Source organism: Chionomys nivalis, chromosome 4 (genome assembly GCF_950005125.1).
Source record: "Chionomys nivalis chromosome 4, mChiNiv1.1, whole genome shotgun sequence".
Taxonomy (NCBI): Eukaryota; Metazoa; Chordata; class Mammalia; order Rodentia; family Cricetidae; genus Chionomys; species Chionomys nivalis.
In genome coordinates, this window is record NC_080089.1 from 77,684,571 (window position 1) to 77,710,624 (window position 26,054).

Sequence of the window (26,054 nt, forward strand, 5' to 3'; positions counted from 1 at the left end):
AGTGAGTCTAGTCTGTGGTGGTAGCTATGGGAGTGGAGAGGGAGGGCAGAGAAAATACGGGGCTTGGTACTCACTGAGTTTGGGAGGTGGGGTCTAGGTGGGCACACTGAGATCGCCAGTCTGTCAGGATGGTGGTAGGTAGTAAGAAGAGGAAAGGTATGATGGTGTCTTCATTAGTTATGTACTGAATTTGAAGTGACTGGGTATCAGGTAGAGATTTCCTCAACGGAGCGACTGAGTGTGAGTGAGGATGGGAATTCTGAATTTGGGGTATAATCACTAAGCTATGAAGCTAAGCCAGCTGAGGGTTGGAAATTTTGAAGAAAGGACAAGAATAAGGAGCCAAAGGGGACACAGAGTGTTACCAGACTTGGGGTCATAGTTAGGGACCTGGTAAGCCATGTTTAGCTTGAGAAGCTAATGAAGGCAGACAAATTAGTGGTGAAAAACAAACAAAAGGAGATCTATTCGTTGAGGTCAGAGTGGGATGAGGTACAAAGAGACCCAGCGACCTCATGCCTACAAGTCCATCTTTGGAGTCATGGACCCAAGGCTGGAGTCGAGGCCAGAGCTGGCATAGCTAAGCAGTCAGAAGGCATGGCAAGGCACGATCCCACCAACCGATGGCCCATCTTGTCTCTCCTGTAAGGTATCTAACAGACTGGAACTCTAGGAGCAAGGTTTCCCCTCTGGCTGATCCAGGCCTTTCTCATCTCGCAGCATGAGAGTCCTGGGGAATTTCAATGTCGTATGTTCCATATTTTCGTTATCTGATAACCAAAGGGCAGGATACAAGTGTCTTTTTCAAGTATCTGCACTCTTGTCAGTCCAATGACAATAGAGCATAAAGAGACATGAAGCAAGGGTCTTGGAAGGGAAGGAAGCCATGTGAGTAAGGGGGCAGTGACCATGGTGTCAGAGGCTTCCTGGAGAAGGGTTACCGAACATGGATTGGGGTGCCTCCAATAACTGTAACGCTGTGGGTTTAGCATTGAGGAATAGCACAGATGGAAACTACATTCAACTAGGCTCAACTCTTTTGCTATCTCTGTTGCCTGTCTTAAAATATTTCGTTTTAACCATTAGGTGAAGGTCAGCCGCTCTGATGGCAATGAACTAACTCATGAAGAAAGAAGAGACCCTTTAGTCCTAGTAGTGACCCAGAGGGAAAATACCAACATCTGGAGAAGGTGGAGCGATGGAGAGCGGGACACGGCTGACATCAGCATCATAAATTATACCATCCCCCAAGATGGAATCTGTAAGATTGAATTCCCGATCCTGCACAACTCCAGTGAGCTGCAACTGCAGGTGCCGTGTCTTCCCAGGCCACAAGCAGCGACGTTATTGCCATTGTCATTTTGTGGGAGACAGCTTCTCAGAGTTCAGAGGGCAGGAAGTGGACACACGTCTGCTTTAGACAGAGAAAGGGTTAGATGTCATTTACCACAGTGGCTAAGGTCTACTTTAGATTTTTCTTTGTAATTTCATTTTAAGGACCACGGAAATACATAGCAATGCAAAGATTCCATTGGAGAAGCTCCCCAAACCCTCATCTTGGTTGATTTCCAGTTATTTGAAATCACTTTTCCTGAGCTTTCTCTCCTAGTGTGGCTTGTCTGGGAATGCCCCATAATTCTCGTGATCTTTCTTTCAATATCAGTTCTGCCCAAGTCAGAGCCCTAACTGTGTAGGGAGCAGCCCTGTTGGGAGTGCTTTCGTTTTTTGCTGTTCTTCATTGAGATAGGGTCCTACTATACAGCCCAGCAGGGTAGGGGCTCACTGTGCAGTCCAGATTGCCCTCAAACCTGTAATCCTCCTGCCTTCCCCTCATGAGTGTGCCCCACCACCACTGGCTGGTTTTTGATTCTTTGTTTTGATGGGTCAAGCAGGGTGTAATGTTTCTTGCTTCTGTCTCACCATTGTGTGGAAAGGAAGTGGTCTATTTTCTGTTTAATTCCCTCTTCTGCCTGCATTCCTTAACAAGATGACCTTGCTTCTGAAGTCAGTGAGGGCTATACTTCTTCTGGAATATGAGGGCAAAGACCTTCCTCCCTTCGTCCCTCCCTCCCTTCGTCCCTCCCTCCCTCCCTCCTTCCCTCCCTCCTTCCCTCCCTCCCTCCCTCCCTCCCTCCCTCCCTCCCTCCCTCTTTCTTCCTTCCTTCCTTCCTTCCTTCCTTCCTTCCTTCCTTCCTTCCTTTCTTTCTTTCTTTCTTTCTTTCTTTCTTTCTTTCTTTCTTTCTTTCTTTCTTATTTTTCTTTTGGTTTCAAGACAGGGTTTCCCTGTGTAGCCTTGACTGTCTGGGAACTCACTCTGTAGACCAGGGTGGCCTTGAACTCACAGAGATTCTCTTGCCTCCGCCTCTGCAGTGCTGGCATTAAAGGTGTTAGACTTTAATTAGAGCACTAATGTCTGGTGAATGTATTTCTGCCTGAAAGCAAAAATGAAAGTGATTTCATTTCCATACTTGCTCAACAGATCACATTTTTTCTCAGGCTGAACATTTATAGTTTTGTTTCTGTTGCTGCAGGCTTCTTTCCTTGATAGTGTAGGCAATATGGCGGTTCGCGGCATGTTCACCTCTCCCAGTCGGACCTACATCCAGCTTAAAACCAGAGAGGAACATGTAAAGGTAATGCTTAGGACTCACTTGATAATCACAGCATGATTTGATGGCCTTTTAATTAGGGCATGCATATTAATTCGTATTTCTTTTCTAGGTGGGATCACCTTTTGAATTGGTGGTTAGTGGCAACAAACCTTTCAAAGGATTAAGCTATATGGTAATTTCTTTATTTTAAAGTTTTATTTATTTATTATTATGTGTATGTATGCATGCTGTCTCATGTGTGTCATGGCATGTATATGGAGGTCAGAAACAACTTTGGAGAGTCCGTTCTTTCCTTCTGCCAGGGGTTCTGAGGCTCGTGTTGCCAGCACCTTCAGTCACCGAAGGCTGGCAATTTTTCACAGACACGAGCTGTAACAGAACCATCTCGAGCATTGTTGCCTCATGTCCTCACCAGACATGCTCAAACTGTTACAGATTAGTTTGCTCTTCTTATTGTATGATCACTTTTCTTTCTTCAACTACATCTTCATTTTTATTTAAAGTAGATAGCTAAATTTTGCACCAAGTATAAAATGTACATTTCTAGTATATAGGCAACATCGATCCATTGCGGAAAATTGTGAAATATAAGAAAGAAAATAAAACTTGCCATCATGGCCTTGTAATTTTGGTAGTCGAGCCTTCCCATTAGATCTCTGTATTCCTTTCCATTAAATAATAGTTTTCAACACAAAGAGATGGTCAGTGCACGTGAGTGCTGTCTCAGAAATATCACAGAGTTGACATACCTAATCCAGTGCTGGAATGGAGAGATGGTTCAGTGGTTAAGAGTATGAACTGCCTTACAAAAGACCTGAGGTCAATGCTGAGCACACACATTGGGCAGCTCACAACTGTCTACAGCTTCAGCTCCAGGGTGTGTGTGGCATCTGACCTCTCTGGGCACCTGTACTTATGTACACAAACCCCGGTGCAAGAACAGACATAATTAGCAGGCATAATTTAAAAAGCACTTTAAAAATATTAATGGAATGTATTACATGAAGAAAAACCACTTGTCTCAGTAGATGCAGGAAAAGTTTTTGACATCCACACTTTTACGGTAAAAATATTCAATACTGTTTTACTGGTGAGAATTTGCTCAACTTGACAAAGGGCAATAATAATAAAATTACTGCTGACACTTAAGAAAGACATGGCCAGTGTATGAAGGGCTAGATAAATCAGTTACCTTAGTTAATTAATGAATAAATACAATGTATGATAGTTGTTATACATTGTATGCATTGTATACATATATTGAAATGTTGCATTGTATTCCATAAACCTTTGCAGATATTACGTATCAGTTGAAAATTAAAAATGTAAAAAATTGAAAATTAAAGATAACGTTTGTAAAAGATGACATGTTACTGCAATCTGGTGTTTTCTTAATGTTACCATTTTCCTTTTTTAACTCATATATATGTTTTGTGGTCATCTATCATTTATTCTTCATTGATTCATTGCTGGTCTTAACAGTTACAATATCTATTTTCTGTTGAAATTCAATTCCCATCTCAAAACTGATCACATAGATTTTCACATGTAAAAAGGTTGTGAAGATAATTTAAGAATTTGTATGTATATTTAGATTATTATAAATATAACCTCAGTTGAAATACGATAATCTTTAGCAAATAATTGCCCTCTCTTCTTCTTTTTTATTTTTAGGTAGTGTCAAAGGGACAGCTGGTGGCTGTGGGCAAACAAAATTCGAGAACTTTCTTTTTAACACCAGAAGCTTCCTGGGCTCCCAAGGCCTGCATAATTGTGTATTATGTTGCAGATGATGGGGAAATTATAAACGATGTTCTGAAAATCCCTGTTCAGTTTGTTTTTACAAATAAGGTAAGACTTAGGGTGGCGATGTTTAAAACTTGATTTTGGTGTAGTCTGAGAAGCATAATATTTCCTTGCAAGTGTATCAGTCATCCATGCTGTCTGGAAACTTGTTCTCCTATACTCAGAAGACATGTATCTTCATAGTAAGCCCCGCAGTTATTATTGGTCAGCGGTGCTTCCTGGCTTTAAGACTTTAGCTTAAAGTCATCAAAGTCATTTCGTTTTTTTTTTTTAACCAGTTGAGTCAATATTGCTCTGGCCTGGAACTCCAGCAGCAACACAGACTGGCTATGGTGTTGACCTTGGTGTGACCGTGAGGTGGGTGTGGGGAGGGAGCAGGGCATCAGGGTTGTGTGTGGAGGCAGCGCTGGCTGGGTTCTGGATTATCTCCATCAGCTGTAAGCTAACGAAGACAGGCTGTCAGTGAGCTCAGTGCCTTGCCTCTGGAGGTCTATGTGGTCCTGGGATACTTAGCCTGAGCAGCTAGCTCATGCAGGACCGCCTCAGCCCCAGCTCTGATAAGAAACACAGCACAATCATCCCACAGACTCTAGAATGTGCCATTGTTCTCACTGAACACTTCTGCCTTGATCTTCCTAAGTGGAAGAATCAGTTTCAGTGTCATGATTTGTAGAGCACAGCTCTCTTAATAGTTCCTTTAAAAAATTCAAAACGTTGAGAAGTAGCATCAATTAGTCACACTTGCTTTCATTTAAAACAGTCTGTATTAACTTTTTGGATGCCAGAGAGTGAATCTGGGGCCTTGTGCATGCTAGCTCATGTGCTAGTGTGAGCCTCACCCCAGCCCTGAGTAACCCTACCTTTTTAAAAACTATAATATAAACTTCTATTTTTTTATTTTTATGAAAAGTGTTTTAAAGAAGTAGCAACATATTTTCTTGATTTCAGGCAAAAATATTTACCTTATAATAATCACCTAAAAGAAGTGAATTTTAGAAAGGCGTTATGGAGGCTTACATCAGGATACACACCTCTATGGGTGGTATGAAGCTAAGAACAGCATGGAAGATTACCACCAAGGAAGACAGAGCATATTAAAGGATATTTTTGAAGAAATGTTTTTGAACAAATGAAATAGAAAAATTGAATTTCATATTCAAAGAGATCCTTTCTTTGGTTTTTTAGATAATGATGATCATGTTTTCAGATGGAAAGGAAATGCCCCAGTTAGGGGCCACACCTGGGAGGAAGCCAGCATATAGTTCAGTGACTTGGAGGGAACATCATGGTTGGGCAATGTAATCAAGGGCACAGTTTGATGTTAGGGCTGAGCTAGGTGACACGGAGGTCCTCAGTAGGAATGGGACTTTGCCTCATGATAGTGTTGGCAGAAGGGTGCTTGTCGGTTCCTGGCTGCCCAGCTAGTTTAGACCCAAAATAATCACATAGAAACTCCCAGCTAGCTTAGACCCGAAATAATCACACAGAAACTGTATTAATTAAATCACTGCTTGGCCCATTAGCTCTAGCTTTTTATTCGTTGTTATATTAATTTAACCCATTTCTATTAATCTGTATATCACCACGTGGCTGTGGTTTCCTAGGTAAAGTTCCCAGCATCTGTCTCTGGTGGCTCTATGGCTTCTCTCTAATTCCACCCTTCTTTCTCCCAGCATACAGCCTAGACTTCCCCACCTAGTTCTGTTCTTCCCTGCCATAGGCTCAAAACAGTTCTTTATTCATTAACCAATAAAAACAACATGTAGATAGAAGGACCTCCCACACCATGAGGGAGTCGTGATCTTTTTGAAGTATGAGTTGGACCATGCTTTGGGAACATACAGATGAAGTTCAAGGAGCCATGGAGTCAGAATAGAGGAGCCTGCTGAGGGTCTGGTCTGACCACGCCTTTTCTGGAAGGAACTTTTCTTCACTCACACCGTAGAGAGTTCTGTGAGGTTCCAGAGAGCTGTTTTTGTGCTCATTTCTAAGTAAAGATCTTAGGGACCTATTGTCGGGGCCTATGGTAGTTTTCCTCTTTCCTGTCTCTTCTTTCTGAGGGTGGCCTTCTGCACGGATGTTATAGACTGCTGTCCTGCATTCAGCACCAGCTGAGGACTGAGAAATGGAAAATGGAAAAAGGAAGGAAGCCAGGTGGAGAGTTGAAGGATAATTGGTGCTTATACCACAGGGAGATGTTTCATGGATTGCAAATATCTGGGAGTTTTTTTTTTTTTTTTTTCTGAGACAGGGTTTCTCTGTGGCTTTGAAGCCTGTCCTGGAACTAGCTCTTGTAGACCAGGCTGGCCTCAAACTCACAAAGATCCGCCTGCCTCTGCCTCCCGAGTGCTGGTATTAAAGGCATGCACCATCACTGCCTGGCAATATCTGGGAGTTTAAAAAATTTTCTTTCCTTAGAGAAAAGTCATATATGGTTTTGAAATTATCCCTGGGCCAAGGCAAAAGTAGAATCAGTAGGTTTTGAGTCATTGATCTGGGGAAAATGAAATAAATTAATTTGCCTCCTCCTTTTCTTAGATAAAGCTATTCTGGAGTAATTCTCAAGTCAAGCCATCTGAGAAGGTCTCTCTCAGGATCTCAGTGACAGAGGCTGAGTCCATAGTTGGGATTGTAGCTGTTGACAAAAGTGTGAATCTGATGAATGCCTCAAATGATATTACAATGGAAAACGTGAGTTTATTATTTTTTTTGTGAAATTTTTTGTTAAAAGAAAAAAATAACTACTGCATTACCTTATATATTTAAAGGAAATTCATTAGTCTCTCCGGATGTGTAAGCTGGGAAGCAGAAAAGCCTTGAAGAAAGTACCTGCATTCCAGTGTATGTGGGACAGAAAGACGTGTATTTTACATTTGCTTTTCTTTTGGTATCTATTATTCTTTTTTTTTTTTTTTTTTTTTTTTTTTTGGATTTTTCGAGACAGGGTTTCTCCGTAGCTTTTGGTTCCTGTCCTGGAAGTAGCTCTTGTAGACCAGGCTGGCCTCGAACTAACAGAGATCCGCCTGCCTCTGCCTCCCAAGTGCTGGGATTAAAGGCGTGCGCCACCACCGCCTGGCTTCTATTATTCTTTTAATACCTATTATTACCTTTTGGATCTTAATTTTTGTTCTTATTACTTGGATTTCCAACTTTTGGCCTTTGTGAATGTTGCTGAAGTAAACAGTGGTGTGGAAGTACCCCCGAACTTTTGCTTTTAGTTCTTTGGTGTGTGTATCTAGGTTTAGAACGTCTGGGTCTGATTCGATTCCATGTTCTGAGGAAAAGAGAAGGAATTTTTATCAATCCTTTTAGCCTGTTTCACCCATTCTGACTAGCGGTGTCCTTAAAAACAATTGTATTACCAAAGTGATGCATTCAAATGTCTCATTAATAAACCTCCTACTGGCGCTATTCTAATGCTTTCATTACCAACGAGGCTGAGTGTTTTTGTGCATATTGATAACTTATACTCACTCTTTTGTGACTTCTTACAGAATCTGTGTCAACCCCCCTCACGTTAGCCTGTTTGTCTCTGTTGAAAGTATGGATAAACTTTAATGTTGACCTCTACGTGTTGGTCATAACAACCAGAGACGCTTCCGTTCCTCACCTATATTTATAAGGAACTCTGTATAACTGAGCAAAGCAAACATAATTTTAAATAAGTATAACTGTGGCTGATCAAATGATGAATGATCACTTATATATTTATGGTGCCTTGTTTTGTGCCATTTTCAAGTTCAGTAATCATGGGGACCGTATACTGAATTACTTCTTTTTTTCTTATTTATTAGATTTTTAAAAAATATCAATCCAAGTTCCCACTTCCTCCCCTCCTCCCATTCTTTCCACATACCCTCCTATCCTACCTCCCTCCAATCCTCAGAGAGGGTAAGGCACATTGATTTGGGGAAGGCCCTCCCTACTATATCTAGGCTGAGCAAGGTATACATCCAAAGAGAATAGGTTCTCAAAAAGCCAGTACATGTAGCAGGGATAAGTCTGGGTGCCACTGCCAGCAGCCCCTCAGTCTGCCTCAGCCATGCAACTGTCAACCACATTCAGCGGGACTAATTTGTCCTATGATGGTTCCTTCCCAGTCTGGCTGGAGTTGATGGGCTCCCGTTAGCTCAGGTAGACTGTTTCAGTGGGTGTCCCCATCATGGTCTTGACCTCTTTGTTCGTATTCTCACTTCTCCCACTCTTCAGCTGGACTTTGGGAGTTCAGTCCAGTGCTCCGATGTGGGTCTCCACCTCTGTTTCCATCAGTTGCTGGATGAAGGCTCTATGGCGATAAGTTAATCATCAGTCTGACTACAGGGCAAATCAAGATCAGGCCCCCTCTCCTCTATTGCCTATGGTCTCAGCTAGAGTCAGCCTTGTGGATTCCTGGGAATTTCTCTAGTTGCCTGTGTTTTTATAGGTGCAGTTAGGTTCCTTGGTTTGGGGTTTTCCTTCTAGTACTTTCTGTAGGACTGGGTTTGTGATACGTATTGTTTAAATCTGTGTTTGTCATGGAATATCTTGTTTTCTCCATAGATAGTGCTTTGCTGGATATAGTAGTCTGGGCTTGCATGTCTGGGCTCTTAGTGTCTGCAGAACATCTATCCAGGACCTTCTGGCTTTCATGGTTTCCATTGAGAAGCTGAGTGTAATTCTGATAGGTTTACCTTTATATGTTACTTGACCTTTTTCCTTTGCAGCTCTTAATATTCTTTCTTTATCCTGCATGTTTTGTGTTTTGATTATTATATGTTAAGGGGACTTTTTTTGAACCAGGCTATTTGGTGTTCTGTAAGCTTCTTGCACCTTCATAAGAATATCTTTCTTTAGGTTGGGAAAGTTTTCTTCTATGATTTTGTTGACTATATCTTCTGTACCTTTCATCTGGAATTCTTCTCCCTCTTCTACCCCTATTATTCTTGTGTTTGGTCTTTTCATGGTGCCCCAGATTTCCTGAATGTTTTGTGTCAAGAATTTGTTGGATTTAATGTTTTCTTTGATCAATGAGTCTATTTCCTCTATACTATCTTCAGCGCCTGAGGTTCTTTCTTCTATCTCTTGTATTCTGTTGGTTATACTTTTGTCTCTGTAGTTTCTGCTCATTTACTCAGAATTCCCATATCCAGAATTCCCTCGGTTTGTGTTTTCTTTATTGCCTCCATTTCAGTTTTCAAGTCTTGAACTGTTTGCGTCACCTGTTTGATTGTTCTTTTTTTTTTTTTTTTTGGTTTCTTTGAGGGATTTATTAATTTCTTCCAATTTTTTGTTTGTCTTTTCCACCATTTCTTTAAGGGAGTTTTTCATTTCCTCCTAAATTAAGGTCTCCATCATTTTCATAAAGTTATGTTTAAAGTCGTTTTCTTCTGCTTTTTCTAGGTTAGGATGATCAAGTCTTCCTGTTGTGTGGCCAATGGGTTCTGGTGGTACCATGCTGCTTTTTAGGTTTTTGGAGGAATTCTTGCATTGGTGCCTACCCATCTCTTCTTTCAAATGAGACAAGCAGTGTCTTTGTGTCTTGGTCCAATCCTTGCAGTGGCCATCTGTTTGGGAATTTTTCTTGGTCTGCTCTGTACTGTCAATGTCTGTCTCAGAAAGCATCTGAGGTCTCTATAAACCTGCTCTCTTGGTCTTCTCTCCTGATTTGCTCTCTTGGTACTTTTTTTGGTCCCCTCAGTGTTGTAGCAAGCTCTGAGCTCTTAGGTGGGGTGTCATTAGAAGCTTGGGGGTCCAATGAATGGGGTTGGGTTTTGGGGGAGCCTACCTGCAGGAAACTCCCTGCTGGCTGGCTAGAAAAGCCAAAGAAGTTGGAGGAAGGGTCTGGGGTTTTGTCCCACTGTGGAGGTCCTAGAGAGTGGGGTGTCCTGCCGTGTGGCTGTTTACTCACCTCTGAAGTCCCCTCAGTATTTGAGCAAACTGTGTTTCAGAGTTCCACTGAGGTTGCAGGAGGATAGGCGGGTTTGGAGGTGGGGTATGGCTAGTAGTTTGGATGGGCAGCTGGATGGGTTTGGGTTTTTGGGGAGCCTACCCATAGGAAACTCCCTGCTGGCTGGCTAGAAAAGCCTAGAGAGTTGGAGGAGGGACCTGGGGTTTTGTCCCACTGTGGAGGTCCTAAGAGAGTGGGGTGTCCCGCCATGGCTGTTCATTCACTTCTTAAGTCCCTTCAGTATTGGAGCAAACTGTGTTTCCTACTGAATTACTTCTAAGGAAGGAATGGAGACCAGGATAGACTGATGAGAACCAATTCCCTCTGTGTCTTATCTTTGTGCAGGTGGTCCACGAACTGGAGCTTTATAACACAGGGTACTATCTGGGCATGTTCATGAATTCCTTTGCTGTCTTTCAGGTATGGATAGTTGGCCAAATTATCTGAAAAGATATTAGTATCTTTTTATTTTAGTTTTTAATATTATTTTTAAAGATTTTTTTATTTTATGTATGCATGCTCTATCTGCACATATGCCTTTATGCCAGAAGAGGGCATCATATCTCACTAGAGATGGTTGTGAGCCATCATGTGGCTGCTGGAAATTGAACTCAGGACCCCTGGAAGAGCAGCCAGTGTTCTTAACCACTGAGCCATTCTCTCCATCCCTGATATTAGTGTCTATTCCTATTACAAACACTTTCATAATTAATAATCACAATGAGGACTAACCTCTATGGGAAGTGTGACTGAAGTTCACTGTTCCATAAATCTAATCTGAGTGGGGAGATGAATCCTTTTTGTTTTAAAAACAAATGGAAAATTTCACTGATTCACTGTTAGGTGAGTGGAATTGTCATTAAACACATTTTTTCTTTTCTATTACTATATTTAACTTTGAAAAGTATGTTTGTGTGAGAGGAGGGAAGACAGGAACACACACACACAAACACACACACACACACACACACCTGTGTACTTAAGTCCCCCAAATGAGAGTGTGGCAATTTCTATGAGTAAAAAACGTTTAAACTTTGATTTTTTAATTTCATTTTAGTTAAACATTTTTATTAATTTTTTTCTAGGAATGTGGTCTTTGGGTGTTTACGGATGCAAATCTTGTAAAGGATAACATTGATGGTGTTTGTAAGTAAAACCTGATAACATGCTTAACTAGATATATTTTACCTTATATATTGAATATTACTTAACGCGACAGGTACTTTCTGATTCAACCTGGTTCCTACAGCTAAAGTGTTTGGACTTTGGAAGAATGTGTGAGGTTGACAAGAAATGTTCTCTGGGCTCCTGACTACGTCTTTGTAATGTGTGCTTTCCATTTGCCTCCTGCAGTTTTTAAAGGCGGAGTTATAGTTTGTAACATACTGAATGATCCTGTGATTTTAATTTGTATTGCAAACTGTGCTGCTATTTTGGAATTAATTGAAAGGAACAAGTTTTTAGGCATTAATGTTCTCTTTTAGGTGTTTACCTAAAAAATAGTCTAGACCTCTCTTACACACATACACACAGAGCAATCTACAGAAACACACAGAGACACATACACACACATACACACACCCCTTATCAATCTGGCAGGCATAGTTGTATCTATGTGTCATAGTTCTCCAAGTGTGTCTTTAGGAACAAGTCATTAAAAGTTTCGACTGAAGGAAATAATAATGGTTAACTGTGGAAGTTATTTTTTAAAGGTAAAATTATACTAATATCTTCTTTTTTTTAAAAAAACATAATTTATCTTTATTTTATGTTCATGTTTTGCATGCATGTATGTCTGTGTGAGGGTATCAGAAGCCTTGAAACTAGAGTTACAGACAGGTGTGAACTGCTATGTGGGTTCTGGGAATTGAACTCAGGTTCTCTGGAAGAGCAGTCAGTGCTCTTACTCACTGAACCATCCCTCCAGGCCCACTAATACCTTCTTGAGAGACACTGGCTTTGTTGCTTTCTCAAATTTCCCTGTTTCTGGTACCAGCTCTTGGTTACTTCTCAAGTTCCAGGCTACTGCAGGACTGCAGTATCCGTGAGTACAGGATAAATACTTAAAATGCAAATGGGGTTATGCTGGTTTAGTAAAGGGCGGTTGTAGGTTCTCCTCCAGACCCATGATCCCACTAGTCCTCAGTTGTTGGTTAGATTTCCACTACTGGGCATGATTTGCCTCTTGTTGTGAGCTTCTGCTGGTTGCTGCAAGGCTGTGCACCCTTACTGCACCCTTGGGCTGTCCTGCCCTGTTGGTCATTATTGTGGCTCATAGGCATCATAGCTGGGGAGGTCTGCTGGTGGCTTCCTTTTTTTTTGGAGACTTGCATGCTCCCCTCTGTTAACATGGAAGTTTTCTGGGAGGAGGCATTCAGATCAGTTCCAGCTCAGGACCTCAGGTGCATGATATCTCAGAAATGGGACTTACCTTCCACATCTGGGACTGGCGGGCAACCAAGGGGAATAGCAATAGTCTAAACTGTTTCTGGGATCACCCTGAACAACAACTCTAAAGAAGGCTTTGCATACTTGATGCTGGGGCTCTTTTGTTAGATGGTCTTTGGCTTTTGGAGGAGGCATTGTCAGCCCTGATGGGAACATTTCATTACACAACAGTCTCCGAGTCGAGGGAGGAGGGGTTGTGATATAGATGTCTTATTTAGGGCGGAGCACTTCACAGTTTCTTATTCTCTGTGCCTTGACCAGTTGTGCGTCTCTATGTTAATCACCACCTACTGCAAATGGAAGCAACTTTGATGAGAGTTGAGAGATATATTAATGTATGGGTATAATAATAAGCCATTGGAAGTCAGTTTAATATTATGTCCATTTAGCAGAATAATGGTAGTTGGTTCTCCCTTAGGACCCAGCACAGTTTCCTAACCTGACAGTACTATCAGGCATGGATTTCATCATTTAGGAGTGGGCCCTAAATCCAATCAAAAAATGGGTGGTTCTACCCATGATGTTTGTTTTACTACTTTTGAATGTCTTGCCAGGGCAGTCATTAGTGTAGCTTGCAGGGCTCACAGGTAGGCATGATTGATGGTTACCTTTCTCCTCTGGTAGTGTGAGAAGTACCCTCTAGCACTATGAAAAGCTAGGCAGAGTGGGTGAAGAGCCCAGGTGAGTACCAGCTTGGTATCACCATGTTTTATGGCTCAAGTTTGTGGTGTTTTCAGCAATAGAGTCTTAATCACCTGCCAACTTCTGGAGGGTAACTAAGTATATTGGCAGTGGCTTGTAATATTGGGGGGGTCTATGGGGGCGATTCAGTGGCCAACAATCTCCAAAAGAAGTAACCCATTCTGGGAACTGGACTTTTTAATGTCTTAGTGCAGCTTGTCCAGCAGGAACATTGCCACTCTGTTACAGGGTAACCAATTTTAATTCCCATTTTAAGTTATGCATATGAGTGTATGTATACAAGAGTGCCGGTGTTCTGAGAAGCTGGAGATGTTGGATCCTGAGTTCCAAATGGTTGTGAACTGCCTTACGTGGGTGCTGAGAATCAAACTTGGGTCCCCTGCAAGAGCTCCTAATTGCTGAGCTATCTCTTTAGCTCCTTTTATGATTCTAATTCTCTTATTATAATTGTCTCTCTCTCTCTTTCTCTCATCTCCTCTGTCACTCTCTCCCCCCTTTCTCTTTTTTCTCCCTCCCCCCTCTATTTTAAGGAAGCTTCCAAAGTAATGTGCAGGTTTCCATCCGACTTTTTGAACTGTCTTTAGTGTTACTCTGTCTACGTATTTACTCTTTTCACACCTTACCACAATTTAACCTTCCTGTTCCATTACCCTCCTTTAAAACTTTATGCTGTTGCTTCTTCTCTCTGGTCCCTTGAAAGTGCCCCCTGTGCCCTCTGTGGGTGTTCCATATGAAACATACGCTCTGAAGATTCAAAGCTAACATTCAAAAAATGCGGGAAAACATGCAGACCATCTCACCCTGTTCCATCTCTGCCGGCTTCCGGCTGTCATCCTGGCCCTCCTAACATTGTTTTCCACAGCACCAAACCATCTTTTCGTACTGATACCAGAGCTAACTTATAGCCCGCTTATCCTACATTTTTTTTAGACCTTCAGTGATCATTATTTACAAAACGCAGCCCAAAACCTTTAGTATGATTTACATACTCAAAATCTGAGCCCAGCCAGATTCTCACTGAGGCCATTTTTACCAGCTCACTGCTGCTTTTTGGAGGCTGTTCTGTACTTGCCTTAGCTTTTTCCCTTCATGTGCTGCCTTTTATCTCAAGATGTAATTAAAGAAAACATAACACAGATAACTTACTGCAGGAGTGATTTCTACTGAGATTCTTTTCATCATTCATAGTCCTTATAAACTTAACTATTTTCTCTTTAATAGACTTTATATATTGCCATCCTTTTATGTTTACTGCAACTTTTTATCTTCTCTATAGACTATAAAGAGATTTCATCATAGTCATTTTTATAGCCTTGGTGTCTACCACACTGTGGTGTAATTTTCTTTACATTATATTTAAAATTTAATTCTTTTTTGGTGACAGGGTCTGTATGCAAAGCATTGGCTGTCCTGAAAATTACTATTTAGAGATTGACCTTCTGAGTGCTGGCGTTAAAGGTGTGCACCACCACGCCCAGCTCATATTCTGAAATAATTTTAGACTTACTGAAAATTAGATAAAGCAGATAGATGACCCAAAGTCTATATATCCACATGCATTTTTTTTATTGTAAAACTGAACAACTGACCTGACTACAGTGTCTTAGGCTGACCAAGGAGCTTTCAAAGAAGGAAAGTATAAAAGTCAAGTGGGTTTAAAATGGGATGTATTTTATTTTATTTTTATTTTTTTATTTTTTTTGGTTTTTCGAGACAGGGTTTCTCTGTGACTTTGGAGCCTGTCCTGGAACTAGCTCTTGTACACCAGGCTGGTTTCGAACTCACAGAGATTCACCTGCCTCTGCCTCCCAAGTGCTGGGATTAAAGGCGTGCGCCACCACCGCCCGGCAGAATGTATTTTAATAATTTAAATTAAATAGGCAACTAAACTCTTAAGTTTTAAGTTATTGATCATTGGAACAGAATAGATTGAAAAGATATTTTTAGTTCTGGGGTTACTGTCCATGTGGTTTTGGTAAATTGTATTCATTGTCTGCTGCTCAGGTTTCTTCTTCAGAAAACAAGAGCGTTAATTAAACAAGGTAAATTCTAACCCTCATTCTGCTGTGAAGTCGAGGGTTCTGGGAGTCATACTCGCAGTACTTTCTCTCCTGTGCCCTTTCCTTCCTCACCATTGGCAATGTTTCTTGCAGATGATACAGCAGAATATGCTGAGTGGTTTATGGAGGAAAATGAGCCAACGTTGATGGATTTTCAAGACGTTTCTTTGGTTGGCAATCCACATATCAGGAAGCATTTTCCAGAAACATGGATTTGGCTGGACTCCAACATGGGGTAAAGACTTGTGAAGTTCTTTGTTCATTTATGTTTTGCTTAGTTTATATTTTGGGTAATACTTTCCACTTTCTAGTGTGTTTGAAGCATAAATGTTACGTGTTGATGAGCTAAGTAGATTAAGGGGTCTGGGGTTAAGAATGGTACTGGTTGAATCTAACTGTAGTATTTGGTTGACCCACATACAACTCCTGTCCATAAAGTATTATGGAGGAGGGTGTGAGGCTTTGTAGGATAAAGGGTGAATTAAACTTCCTTGAAGTTTCCTGGTTTTTGTTGGAATAAAACCCATAACAATTGATAAGGTTCAAACGAAAGCAAAAACATAAAGAAACAAAGAAACAAACAAAAAAATCCACAAAGTTATTGATAAATTGAGAGAGGAATATTGGGATAAAGCTTAAAAATACGTTTAAAAAGTTTGAAAATATTTTAATCAATTGCAAAGGTGTGAAGTCTGTAGAAAGATTTCATTGGAGCATGCAAGGTATGATGCTATCAGTTATCTCTTGAGAAACTGAAATGCTGCACGATTTTAAACTTAGATATGTAAATGATGTAAATATGAAAATTAAAAAAATTTCTAAAACTTGTTATGTTGACTTATTTGGAATTATGTGAAATCTTGGTTTTGTAATTTCTGCATTTGTCCTGACTTCAGATCCAAGTTTTACCAAGACTTTGAAGTTACTGCACCTGATTCCATCACTTCCTGGGTGGCCTCTGCTTTTGTGATCTCAGAAGAATTTGGTCTTGGGCTAACAACAAATCCAGCAGAGGTAGTTACAGAAGGAACTTCTCTCCAATCTAATGAAATGAGGCTCAGAAAATGGTTGACTATCCATTGCTTTTTCCCCACAGTTTACTGTGCTTTTACCTTTCTGCTTTCATCTTTGTTAACATCTTTGAAAGAAATATTATATTATCTATAATATTAATTAAAAATTATTTATTTTTTATTTTATGTGCATGGGTGTTTTGCCTGCAAATATGTTAGTGTGAGGGTGTCTAATCCCCTAGAAATGAAGTTATAGACAGTTTTGAGCTGCCATGTGGTTGCTGGGAATTGAACCTGGGTCCTCTGGGAAAGCAGGCAATGCTGTTAAACTTAGCTATCTCTCCAGTCCTATGATGATAATGATGATGATGATGATGATGATATTGATGTTCTTGATGACGATGATGGTGTGTGTGTGTGTGTGTCAGAGGACAACTTTGTGAAGTCCGTTTTCTCCATTTATCATTATGTGAATTCTGGGAACGGGAACTGAACCCTGATTGCCAGACTTTTCCAGCCAGTACCATTTCCCACTGAACCATCTTGTTGGCTCTGTGTTAAATTTTTGAATTTGAGTTATATTAAATTGATAGATTTTGTCATAAAGTTAAAAATATTATTAAATATTTCTTTTTTTACATTCTAGGTTTCTATTTCATTCTTTAAGGCAGAAGACTTAGAGTACAATGAGACAATGCAGACATTGTTGAAGTTGGTTCTTATGAAAATGAGGTCTAGCATGTTGCAATAATGCCTACTTATAAACTCTTAACCCAAGAGCCTGGTGTGCACAAGCAGTGCACAATCCTCTGCCTTTTCTGTAGTCAGTGTTCAACTTCTCATACACAGAAGGAAATACTAGAGTAAATGGAATATTCTGTAAGTGGTAAATATTTTCTGAATAATATACATATATGTAATTATAATTAATTAAGGTAAATTCATCACACACTATTACTACAATCAATAATTTAGTACACCATAAATGTATCTAAAATATTCAAATTCAGATAACACATAAATTTTATAGAAGTTTTTGTATTAAATTTTAAGTGTCAAGATTTATCTTTTTCAACACTATAACCTTAATTCACTTTGTCTCTGATTTGCAGACAATTCTTTCTAATTGTCCAACTCAAGTAATTACTATCATATTTATTATTTTTCAAAATTTCAATGTTGAATTAATTTTTATCTTATTACCAATTATTTGCCACTATCTTCATTAGGATAAAGTTCCACATTGTAATAAATTTAAGATAACTCAAACATTAATGTATTACGTATGACTTTGTTGATAGGCAATACTATCTATGAAATGAATTTTCCTATAGGCAGGATTTCCTTATTTGTTGCTGGAAACAATCAGGTATAATTTGTATTATAGCTTACCTTAAAGCTTGCAGTAATAGTAACAGAGCAAAAATGGGCCTTTTAGCTAATATCAAGTGTTGACTGAGGTTTCTATCCTGCCCGGTCCCGCAGTCGTTTAGTCCCAAAGAAACACACAGAGGTCTACATTAATTATAAACTGGTTGGCCTAATGCCAGGCAGTGGTGGCGCACGCCTTTAATCCCAGCACTTGGGAGGCAGAGGCAGGCGGATCTCTGTGAGTTCGAGACCAGCCTGGTCTACAAGAGCTAGTTCCAGGACAGGCTCCAAAAAAAACCAAGAGAAACCCTGTCTCGAAAAAAAAAAAAAAAAAAAAAAACCAAAAAAAAAAAAAAAAGATAAAAACTGGTTGGCCTATTAGCTCAGGCTTCTTATTAACTAATTCTTATAACTTATATTAGCCCATAAATCCTGTCTGTGTTAGCCACGTGGTTGGTACCTTTCATCAATGAGACAGTTTCATCTTGCTTCTTCTGCGGCTAGGTCACAACTGCAGGCTGAGCCTTTCCTTTTCCCAGAATTCTCCTGTTCTTGTCACCCCACTTCTACTTCCTGCCTGGTCACCCTGCCTATACTTGATTCCTGGGTACTGGCCAATCAGTGTTTTATTAAAATACAAGTGACAAATCTTTACAGAGTACAAGATCATTGTCCCACAGCAATCAAGTGTAACATTTTAAATTCATATATATATATATATATGTGTGTGTGTGTGTGTGTGTGTGTTTTGCCTGCATCTATGTATGTGCACTGTGTGTGTATGTGTGTGTGGTGTCCAAGGAAGCTAGAAAATGGTATTGGATCCTCTGGAACTGGAGTTGCAAGTTGACTTGTGGGTGCTGGGAAATCAGATCTGGGTCTTCCAAAAGAGCAGCTGCTGTTCTTAACCTCTGATCTTTTTCTCCAGCCCTTATTTGGTTAAAAAGTTTATTATTGACCTCATGTAATAACTTGTAATGGTCAAATCACTTTAAAGATGAGCACAGCTTCTCAAAGTGCCTCCTAGCAGATAGTCCTTCAGGTCTGTGCTCAGGAATACGAGGGTCATGGATGGCTGTAACACAATCGCTATTGCTCCTCTTATACCCGAAAGCCTCTGTCACAGACATCTTGTGTTGCCGCCTTACCATTCCTAAGTGAAATTTGTAGGAATTAAAGTGCTCTAGATTTGTATATGGAATTATGGTAGAAGCTTAGGCCTTTTAAATAGATGGTTTCTTTATATGAATATCTAAGCAAATATTCAATATCTATATAGGTGTTTACATGGTACCTTAAATTATGTGATCTGTAGAGTCAAATGCACCAAGCAACAAATCATATTTCTATGTTCCAAATAGCAAACTACATGCTAATTGTAGATAAGTCAAGAACCATGAGGAAAACAAGACAGTAGTTGTTCATTGTTTGGGATGATCCTAGGCATTGTAGAACTTCATTCCACAAAGAGGCACTAGTGCCCTTCAGTGTCTGTGACAACCTAAAATGTCCAATCTACAGTTGTCCACAGAACCTGGCAGGATGTTCAACCTTTTAACATTTGTGGGATGGTCTTGTTATCTACAGAGTTCACAATTGAGAAATAAGCGATCAAATTTTAAAAAAATATCTAAAAAAAAACCCCTCCATGTTTAATTTTGTATTGGTCCACATTCGTGTTGATTTTGGCTGACTGTGGTCCCCAAGGGCATGGGTTGGACATACCAACTAGAGGGGTTTGCTTCTGTTACTGAGGCCACTGGCCTAAAGTAACCAGGTTTAATTTCAGGTAGGGGAGATGGCTTGGCCTGAGGTCCTGCAGGTCTTGGTAACAGTTTCAGAGTTGGGTCAACAAGAGGGAGACACGTGTCTGTCCGTGTAGACGTGAGAACAGCTAGCAGAGCATTATGGGCTGGCCACATCGAGATTTCTCCAAGTGAGTCTTAGGGACTGTTGGATGGGAGAGTAACTTTTGAAGCAGCAACTGGTTTTGGTATCAGAGAGAATGGGATCTGGCTCTGGCACCTTCTCTTGTAGGCAGTATAAGCTCGTAGAAGATTCACAGATTTCCAAACACCACTTTTTTAATAAATAGAAATAAAACACCTTTATAGGGGTATAATAAGTGTATGAAAAATTTATGAAGGGCTTGGTCTCTACTGGGCTCTTGAAGTAGTACAGTGGTTACTATGCTAAATGACAGTCAAGTCAGCTTGCCACTCTTTATTTGATGTAAATTGTTAATTGGTATTGGTTGATAGTCAAGTGGATGGATACCCTAGGTGTTCTAGGCTGTACCCGTTCTGGGGAGATTGCTCTTACTTGTAAATAATGGTGAAGCGCTTCTGTCTGAATTAAAACATGTGTTTGTTGTGTTCTTTCTAGCTGCAAGTCTTTCAGCCATTTTTCATCTACTTGAATCTTCCCTACTCTGTTATCAGAGGTGAAGAATTTGCTTTGGAAGTAACTATATTCAATTATTTGAAAGATACCACTAAGGTAATGTGTTCAAAGTTTTGTTTATTATTTACTCTTTGGGACAAAATAGAGGATTGAGGACCAATTGGTTGCATGCTACTTGAGCATCAGAGTCTCCAAGCAATCTTTTTTTTAAAAAAAGACCTTCTTAAACTTTTTTTGGCTTTTATATGTTTTTATTGGTTTTATCCTTATAACTTGGTAATTTACATTTTTAAGAAAAATTTAATTTATCCTTTGAGAATTTCACACCCATATATAAATACATTCTAGTCACATTCACTTCAACCTCTCTTATCATCCTTCTTCTTCTTCCAATAGGTTTCTTTTCCAACTTTCAAATCTTTTTCCTTTGTTTTTGTGTTGTGGCCTACTTGCCTTTAACAAGGGCTGCCCACATGAGCATGTGTTCACCAAAGTATAAACAGCTTTATGGTGGCTACATCACCGAAGGCAACAACTCTCCCTCCACATGTACTAGAACTTTCAGTAGTTTCTCAAGAACGGACTACACCCTGTGAGTGCCTTTTCTAGCCATAACTGAGTGTTGTGGGCCAAGTCTTGTCATGAACCTCTCTTCATTGTTTTGACTGAGGCTCAGAACAGTACTCATCTATGGGTATAAACACAGAGAAGGCCTTAGAATCAGAAGGCAGCTGGTATAGCCAAAACTATCATTCCACTAATTGTATCAATGGGCATATTTTGCTTGACAGATTGGTACTAATAGCATCCATGATCCACATATGGGTAACTGTTTTTGTTAGGGTTTCTATTGCTGTGAAGAGACACCATGACCATGGCACCACTTGCAAAGGAAAACATTTAATTGGGGCGGGCTTACAGTTTCAGAGGTTTAGTCCATTATCGTTATGGCCAGAAATATGGCAGTGTGCAGGCAGACATGGTGCTGGAGAAGGATCTGAGACTTCTACATCTTGATCCACAGGCAGCAGAAGGAGATGGTGGGCCACACCGGGTGTAGCTTGAGGATATGAGTCCTCAAAGCCTATTTCCACAGTGACACACTTCCTTCAACAAGGCCACACCTACTCCAACAAGGCCGCGCCTCCTAGTAATGTCACTCCCTGTGAGCCCGTGAGGGTCATTTTCTTTCAAACCACCACAGTAACGCCACTGATAAATTTTCTCCATACCTACATAGCATAGTTACCTACATAGCACCTTTTGGTATTATGTGGGTTAGCCAACAAGGAGGAAACCTCTGGCTCAATTGTAGCATGCTTTTCTTTGTAGTCTAATTAAAGCGTGTGGTATCTTCAGCAATAGGGTCTCCCCTCTGGTGGGCAACCTAGACAATGGCAATAACCTGCATTTCTTCTGGGGTCCTTTGGGACCTCCCTGACCAGCAACTCATAGGAAGGAATCACACACCTGACACTCTTCCAAGCATTTTGTACTTTTCTGGGAGATTGAAAATATACATATATTGTTAGTTATTAATGTCTGAGTATATCATTAGAATGTCTGAACGTTCTTTTAGATTTCCTGTATAGATCCTCCCATTCAGCCAGGAAACCTCCTTTGGGTCGTGGGGATATGCCCTCCTCTAGCCTTACCTCCCTGCATTTCTTCCTGGTCTTCTTTATCTAGAATCTGTTTTCTCATTACCATTTTGTACCAGCTGCGGTTTGTAAGAATTTCTTCTCTCTGAGGCAGACTGCAGCCAGGATTCCTTTCCTGAGAAACTTCACCCACTCTCTTATGATTTGTCAGAAGGAGACCTCTTGTTTCATTCCTGGCTGTTCAGCCCCAAAATAGCCACACAGAAACTGTATTATTTAAATCACTTCTTGGCCAATTAGCTCTAGCTTCTTATTGGCTAACTCTTACATATTCATTTAACCCATTTCTATTAATCTGTGTATCGCCATGTGGCTGTGTCTTACCCGCTAAAGTTCCCAGCGTCTATCTCTGGTGACTCCATGGCTTCTCCCTGACTCTGCCCTCCTTCCTCCCAGCATTCAGCCTAGCTTTTCCTGCCTACCTAAGTTCTGCCTTGCTATAGGTCCAAAGCAGTTTCTTTATTCATAAATGGTAATCACAGCACACAGAGGGGAATCCCACATCAATGTTTGTTATCTCCATGGCTATTTGGTGTCTTATGCTCTCAGGGGCTTATGTTGTGAGCCATGGTCCCGTGTCCCCATAGGCAGGCGGTTAGCTGGACAGCAGAGTTTATGACTTCTCTACTGTTTGTGCTGCACTTCCCAAAGGTGCTGCATTAGTCTCATGGTTTAGTTTTCTGCCCTTGAGTTATTAGGCATGTGCTGCTAACTTCATTGTTTAAAATGCTTCTGTATAATAAATCAAAATGTTTACTTATTGTATTTAGATATTGCAGATTGAGTAGGTACAAGTGAACCACTGAACTATTCTCTTTGTTTTCTCACTGTGCTTTTTCATGTGCTCAGAATGTTATATTAATGAGCAGATTGAGAGAAGTCCCAATATCTAGTCAGTCGCTCATTAGCAGATAACTTAATAACATGATTAGAGTTTTTATTATCTATTCTATGAGAATTATAATCATTATGTGAACAAATTGTTGTGAGAAAATGAGAAAATAAATTGGAAAATACTTTGTAAAATGTAAGGCCCATGCTGGTTGTGGTGGGAGCCACCTCGGAGGCAGAGTCAGGAGGATTGCTGCAGGTTTGAGGCTAGCCTGGCCTACATAATAAATTCCAGGTCAGCGAGGTTTACAGATTAAGACTCTAAACCTTCCCCCACCTCAGGGTATAGAGATGTATACTTTTAATCCCAGAACTTGGAGGCAGTGGCAGAGGCAGTTCAAAGCTAGCCTGATCTACAGTGAGTTCAAAGCCAGCCAGATCTACATAGGAAGTTTCAGGTCAGCTAGGACTACACAATAAGACTCTGTCTCAAAAAACAAAACAACAAAAACCTCAAGGCTGGAAGAATACTGTTTAAGGAGAATAGAAAGTTTTGGTATTTTAATAAAAGTTTGCAAATCAGATATGCTTTAGAACTGGCAGTGGTAGTGCACGCCTTTGATCCCAGCACTTGGGAGGCAGAGGCAGGCAGATCTCTGAGTTTAAGGCCAGTTTGGTCTACAGGGCAAGTTCCAGGATAATGAGGACTACAGAGAGAAACCTTGTCTCAAAATAAATAAATAAAGAAAGAAAAAAAAGAAAGAAAAAAAGGAAAAGAAAAAAAAGGACTTATGTGTTAATCATACTTTTCATTGGATAATTTTTGTAGAAACTCTTGGTAGATAGAGCAATATTTCAACCCATTTGTCTCAGCTTCGCTAAAAGGACCTGTGTCTCCCAAGATGACACAATTAAAACAAGAGGTGGTGAAACTAATATTCAAAATGGCCTTTGTGTGCCATCCTGCCACTCCAGGGCTGTGTGACAAAGGAGTTGGTGAAAGCCCTGCAAATGAAACCAAAGAATGCCGCTCCCCAGATGTGTCTTGAGAATGAAGGGGAATGCATGTAATAAATCCAGTTTTCTCTGATTTCCTTTCTGCTTTTCCCTTTTCTTGGCCTAACCTTGGTCTCATTTTTCTCCAGTTTTGAGTCTTATACTTGTAACAGCACTTAAAATAGCAATAGAAACACTACAAAGGAACGTTTTTAATATAAAACTTTTTGGTTTTATTCCCCCCCCCCCCAGGTTGTAGTGCTCATTGAGGAAAGTGACAGCTTTGATATTTTAATGTCTTCAAGTGACATGAATGACACCGTGCACCAGCAGACTGCTCTGGTTCCCAGTGAGGATGGGGTCACTTTTTCTTTCCCTATCAAGCCAACGCAGTTGGGGGAAATTCCCATCACAGTGAAAGCCGCCTCGCCCACTGCTTCGGATGCCATCACCCAAAAGGTTTTAGTAAAGGTAAGTATTTGGGGTTTAGATGGATACAGTGGAAACATGACATGGAATTGAAAAGCAGATGGGAGATGGTGTTTGTGTCAAATCAGTTGGTACCTAAAATGTCTTCTCCTTCACAGTCTTGGTAATGCCTAGTTATTTTCTCATCTGTCAGCGAAAATATGACATGCACATGCTGTCAAAATATTGCCCCCCCCTTTTATTTTTTTCGAGACAGGGTTTCTGTAACTTTAGAACCTGTCCTGGAACGAGCTCTTGTAGATCAGGCTGGTCTCAAACTCACAGAGATCCACCTGCCTCTACCTCCCGAGTGCTGGGATTAAAGGTGTGCATCACCAATGCCTGGCTCCATTTTTCCTTTTTAAGTTTGAGTAGAAGTATGACTATTAGTATTTTTAAATACTAAATATTGGGAGCCTATTGGATCATGGTCAGGCTGATAACATAGAATGGGCATTTTGGAATTCCTCAAAATAGGTTTTGTAGACTATCGTTGTGAGAGGACATTTTGCATAAAACATAGCTCAGCACAATAGATGGCTACTCCTCTTCTGGGGTGGCATTACCATGGGTTTGAATCTCTGGTTAACTGTGATTTCAGCTAAGGCATTTAGTGCCTCCGTTTAGATAACAACAGATGCATCTACTCCCCAGTGTTTGCCACATTCTCTCCTCTCCCCTTGTCACTTCCACTTCCGTGCCAGTTTTAGGAAATGCTTTCTCAATTTAGCTAGAAAGCAAGTGCTTAACACATTTGAAATCAGGATCAAGAAATGGCAGGTAGGTATTTCCTTGTATAGCTGCATCCACAGCATAGATGTTTGTCTTCGTATCTGCCCACAGCACTCAGTTAACGGATAAGCAGACTCGATGCTGTGTTCCTTTCCTCACAGGCTGAAGGCATAGAGAAGTCATATTCACAGTCTATCTTACTGGATCTGACCGACAGCAAAGTGCAAACTACCCAGAAAACTTTGAGTTTCTCGTTTCCTCCCAATACGGTCAACGGCAGCGAAAGAGTTCAGATCACAGCAATTGGTAAGGGTGCTGTGTGTCACCACACACTGGCTGATTTGCATGTGATAATCTATTCTTCATTGATTTGCAGACAGATTGTCTTACTTAGACCTCGTGGGAAGAGCTTGTGAAAGGTTTTAGTTGGCCTCAGCTGATAGACTTTAGACCAGTGCATATCAACACGTGCGTGGGGTCTTGCTTGACAAGACGTCCTGGTTTCGTATGTCTGTGATGGGTCAGGGCTTCTCCCTCTTCCCTCCTTCCTTCTTCCTTCCTGTCTCACTTAAACTTTCTTCCTTTTTCTCAAGATGAAACATGGGGTTTTGTGCATGCTAGACAAATCCTTTACTCCTGAACTATTTCACTGGCTCTTTGTTTTAGGAGATAAGGTCTTGGTATGTAGTCCAGCTGGCCTTGAAATCTATATGTAACCCAGGCTGGCCTTGAAATCCAGACCCCTGCATCCCAGCTTCTTTGCTGGTAATCTAGGCATGCGTCCCCATGCCTGGCTCGACTCTCTGAATTCTGAGGTGATGGTGGTACTTCTGGGGTATGGGTACACTCAGTAGGAAGTCTACAAGCACTGTGGCTAGAGGGATGAGTGTCCTGTAGTGCAGAGCTCCTGGATTCTGTGCCTCTTGGCTGCTGTTGAGGATCCCAATCTTATGTAAAATGTTTTAAAACACAAATATCTGGTTTGTTTTTTCTGAACCTACTAAATTAAAATTTCTTAGTTTATT

The 26,054-nt window shown here is 40.6% G+C and overlaps 1 protein-coding gene across 1 annotated transcript in view; it reads left to right on the top strand.

The window, feature by feature from the left end:
- Cd109 (CD109 molecule) overlaps positions 1–26,054 on the top strand; it is a 111,683-nt gene that overhangs the window by 58,783 nt on the left and 26,846 nt on the right. Inside the window, exons 11-22 of the mRNA XM_057767218.1 lie at positions 1,087–1,311; positions 2,532–2,633; positions 2,722–2,784; positions 4,287–4,463; positions 6,957–7,109; positions 10,690–10,764; positions 11,430–11,490; positions 15,648–15,789; positions 16,451–16,568; positions 20,324–20,437; positions 24,082–24,300; positions 25,191–25,335. Coding sequence (XP_057623201.1) covers positions 1,087–1,311; positions 2,532–2,633; positions 2,722–2,784; positions 4,287–4,463; positions 6,957–7,109; positions 10,690–10,764; positions 11,430–11,490; positions 15,648–15,789; positions 16,451–16,568; positions 20,324–20,437; positions 24,082–24,300; positions 25,191–25,335 — 1,594 coding nt within the window. The remainder of the gene's footprint in view (positions 1–1,086; positions 1,312–2,531; positions 2,634–2,721; positions 2,785–4,286; positions 4,464–6,956; positions 7,110–10,689; positions 10,765–11,429; positions 11,491–15,647; positions 15,790–16,450; positions 16,569–20,323; positions 20,438–24,081; positions 24,301–25,190; positions 25,336–26,054) is intronic.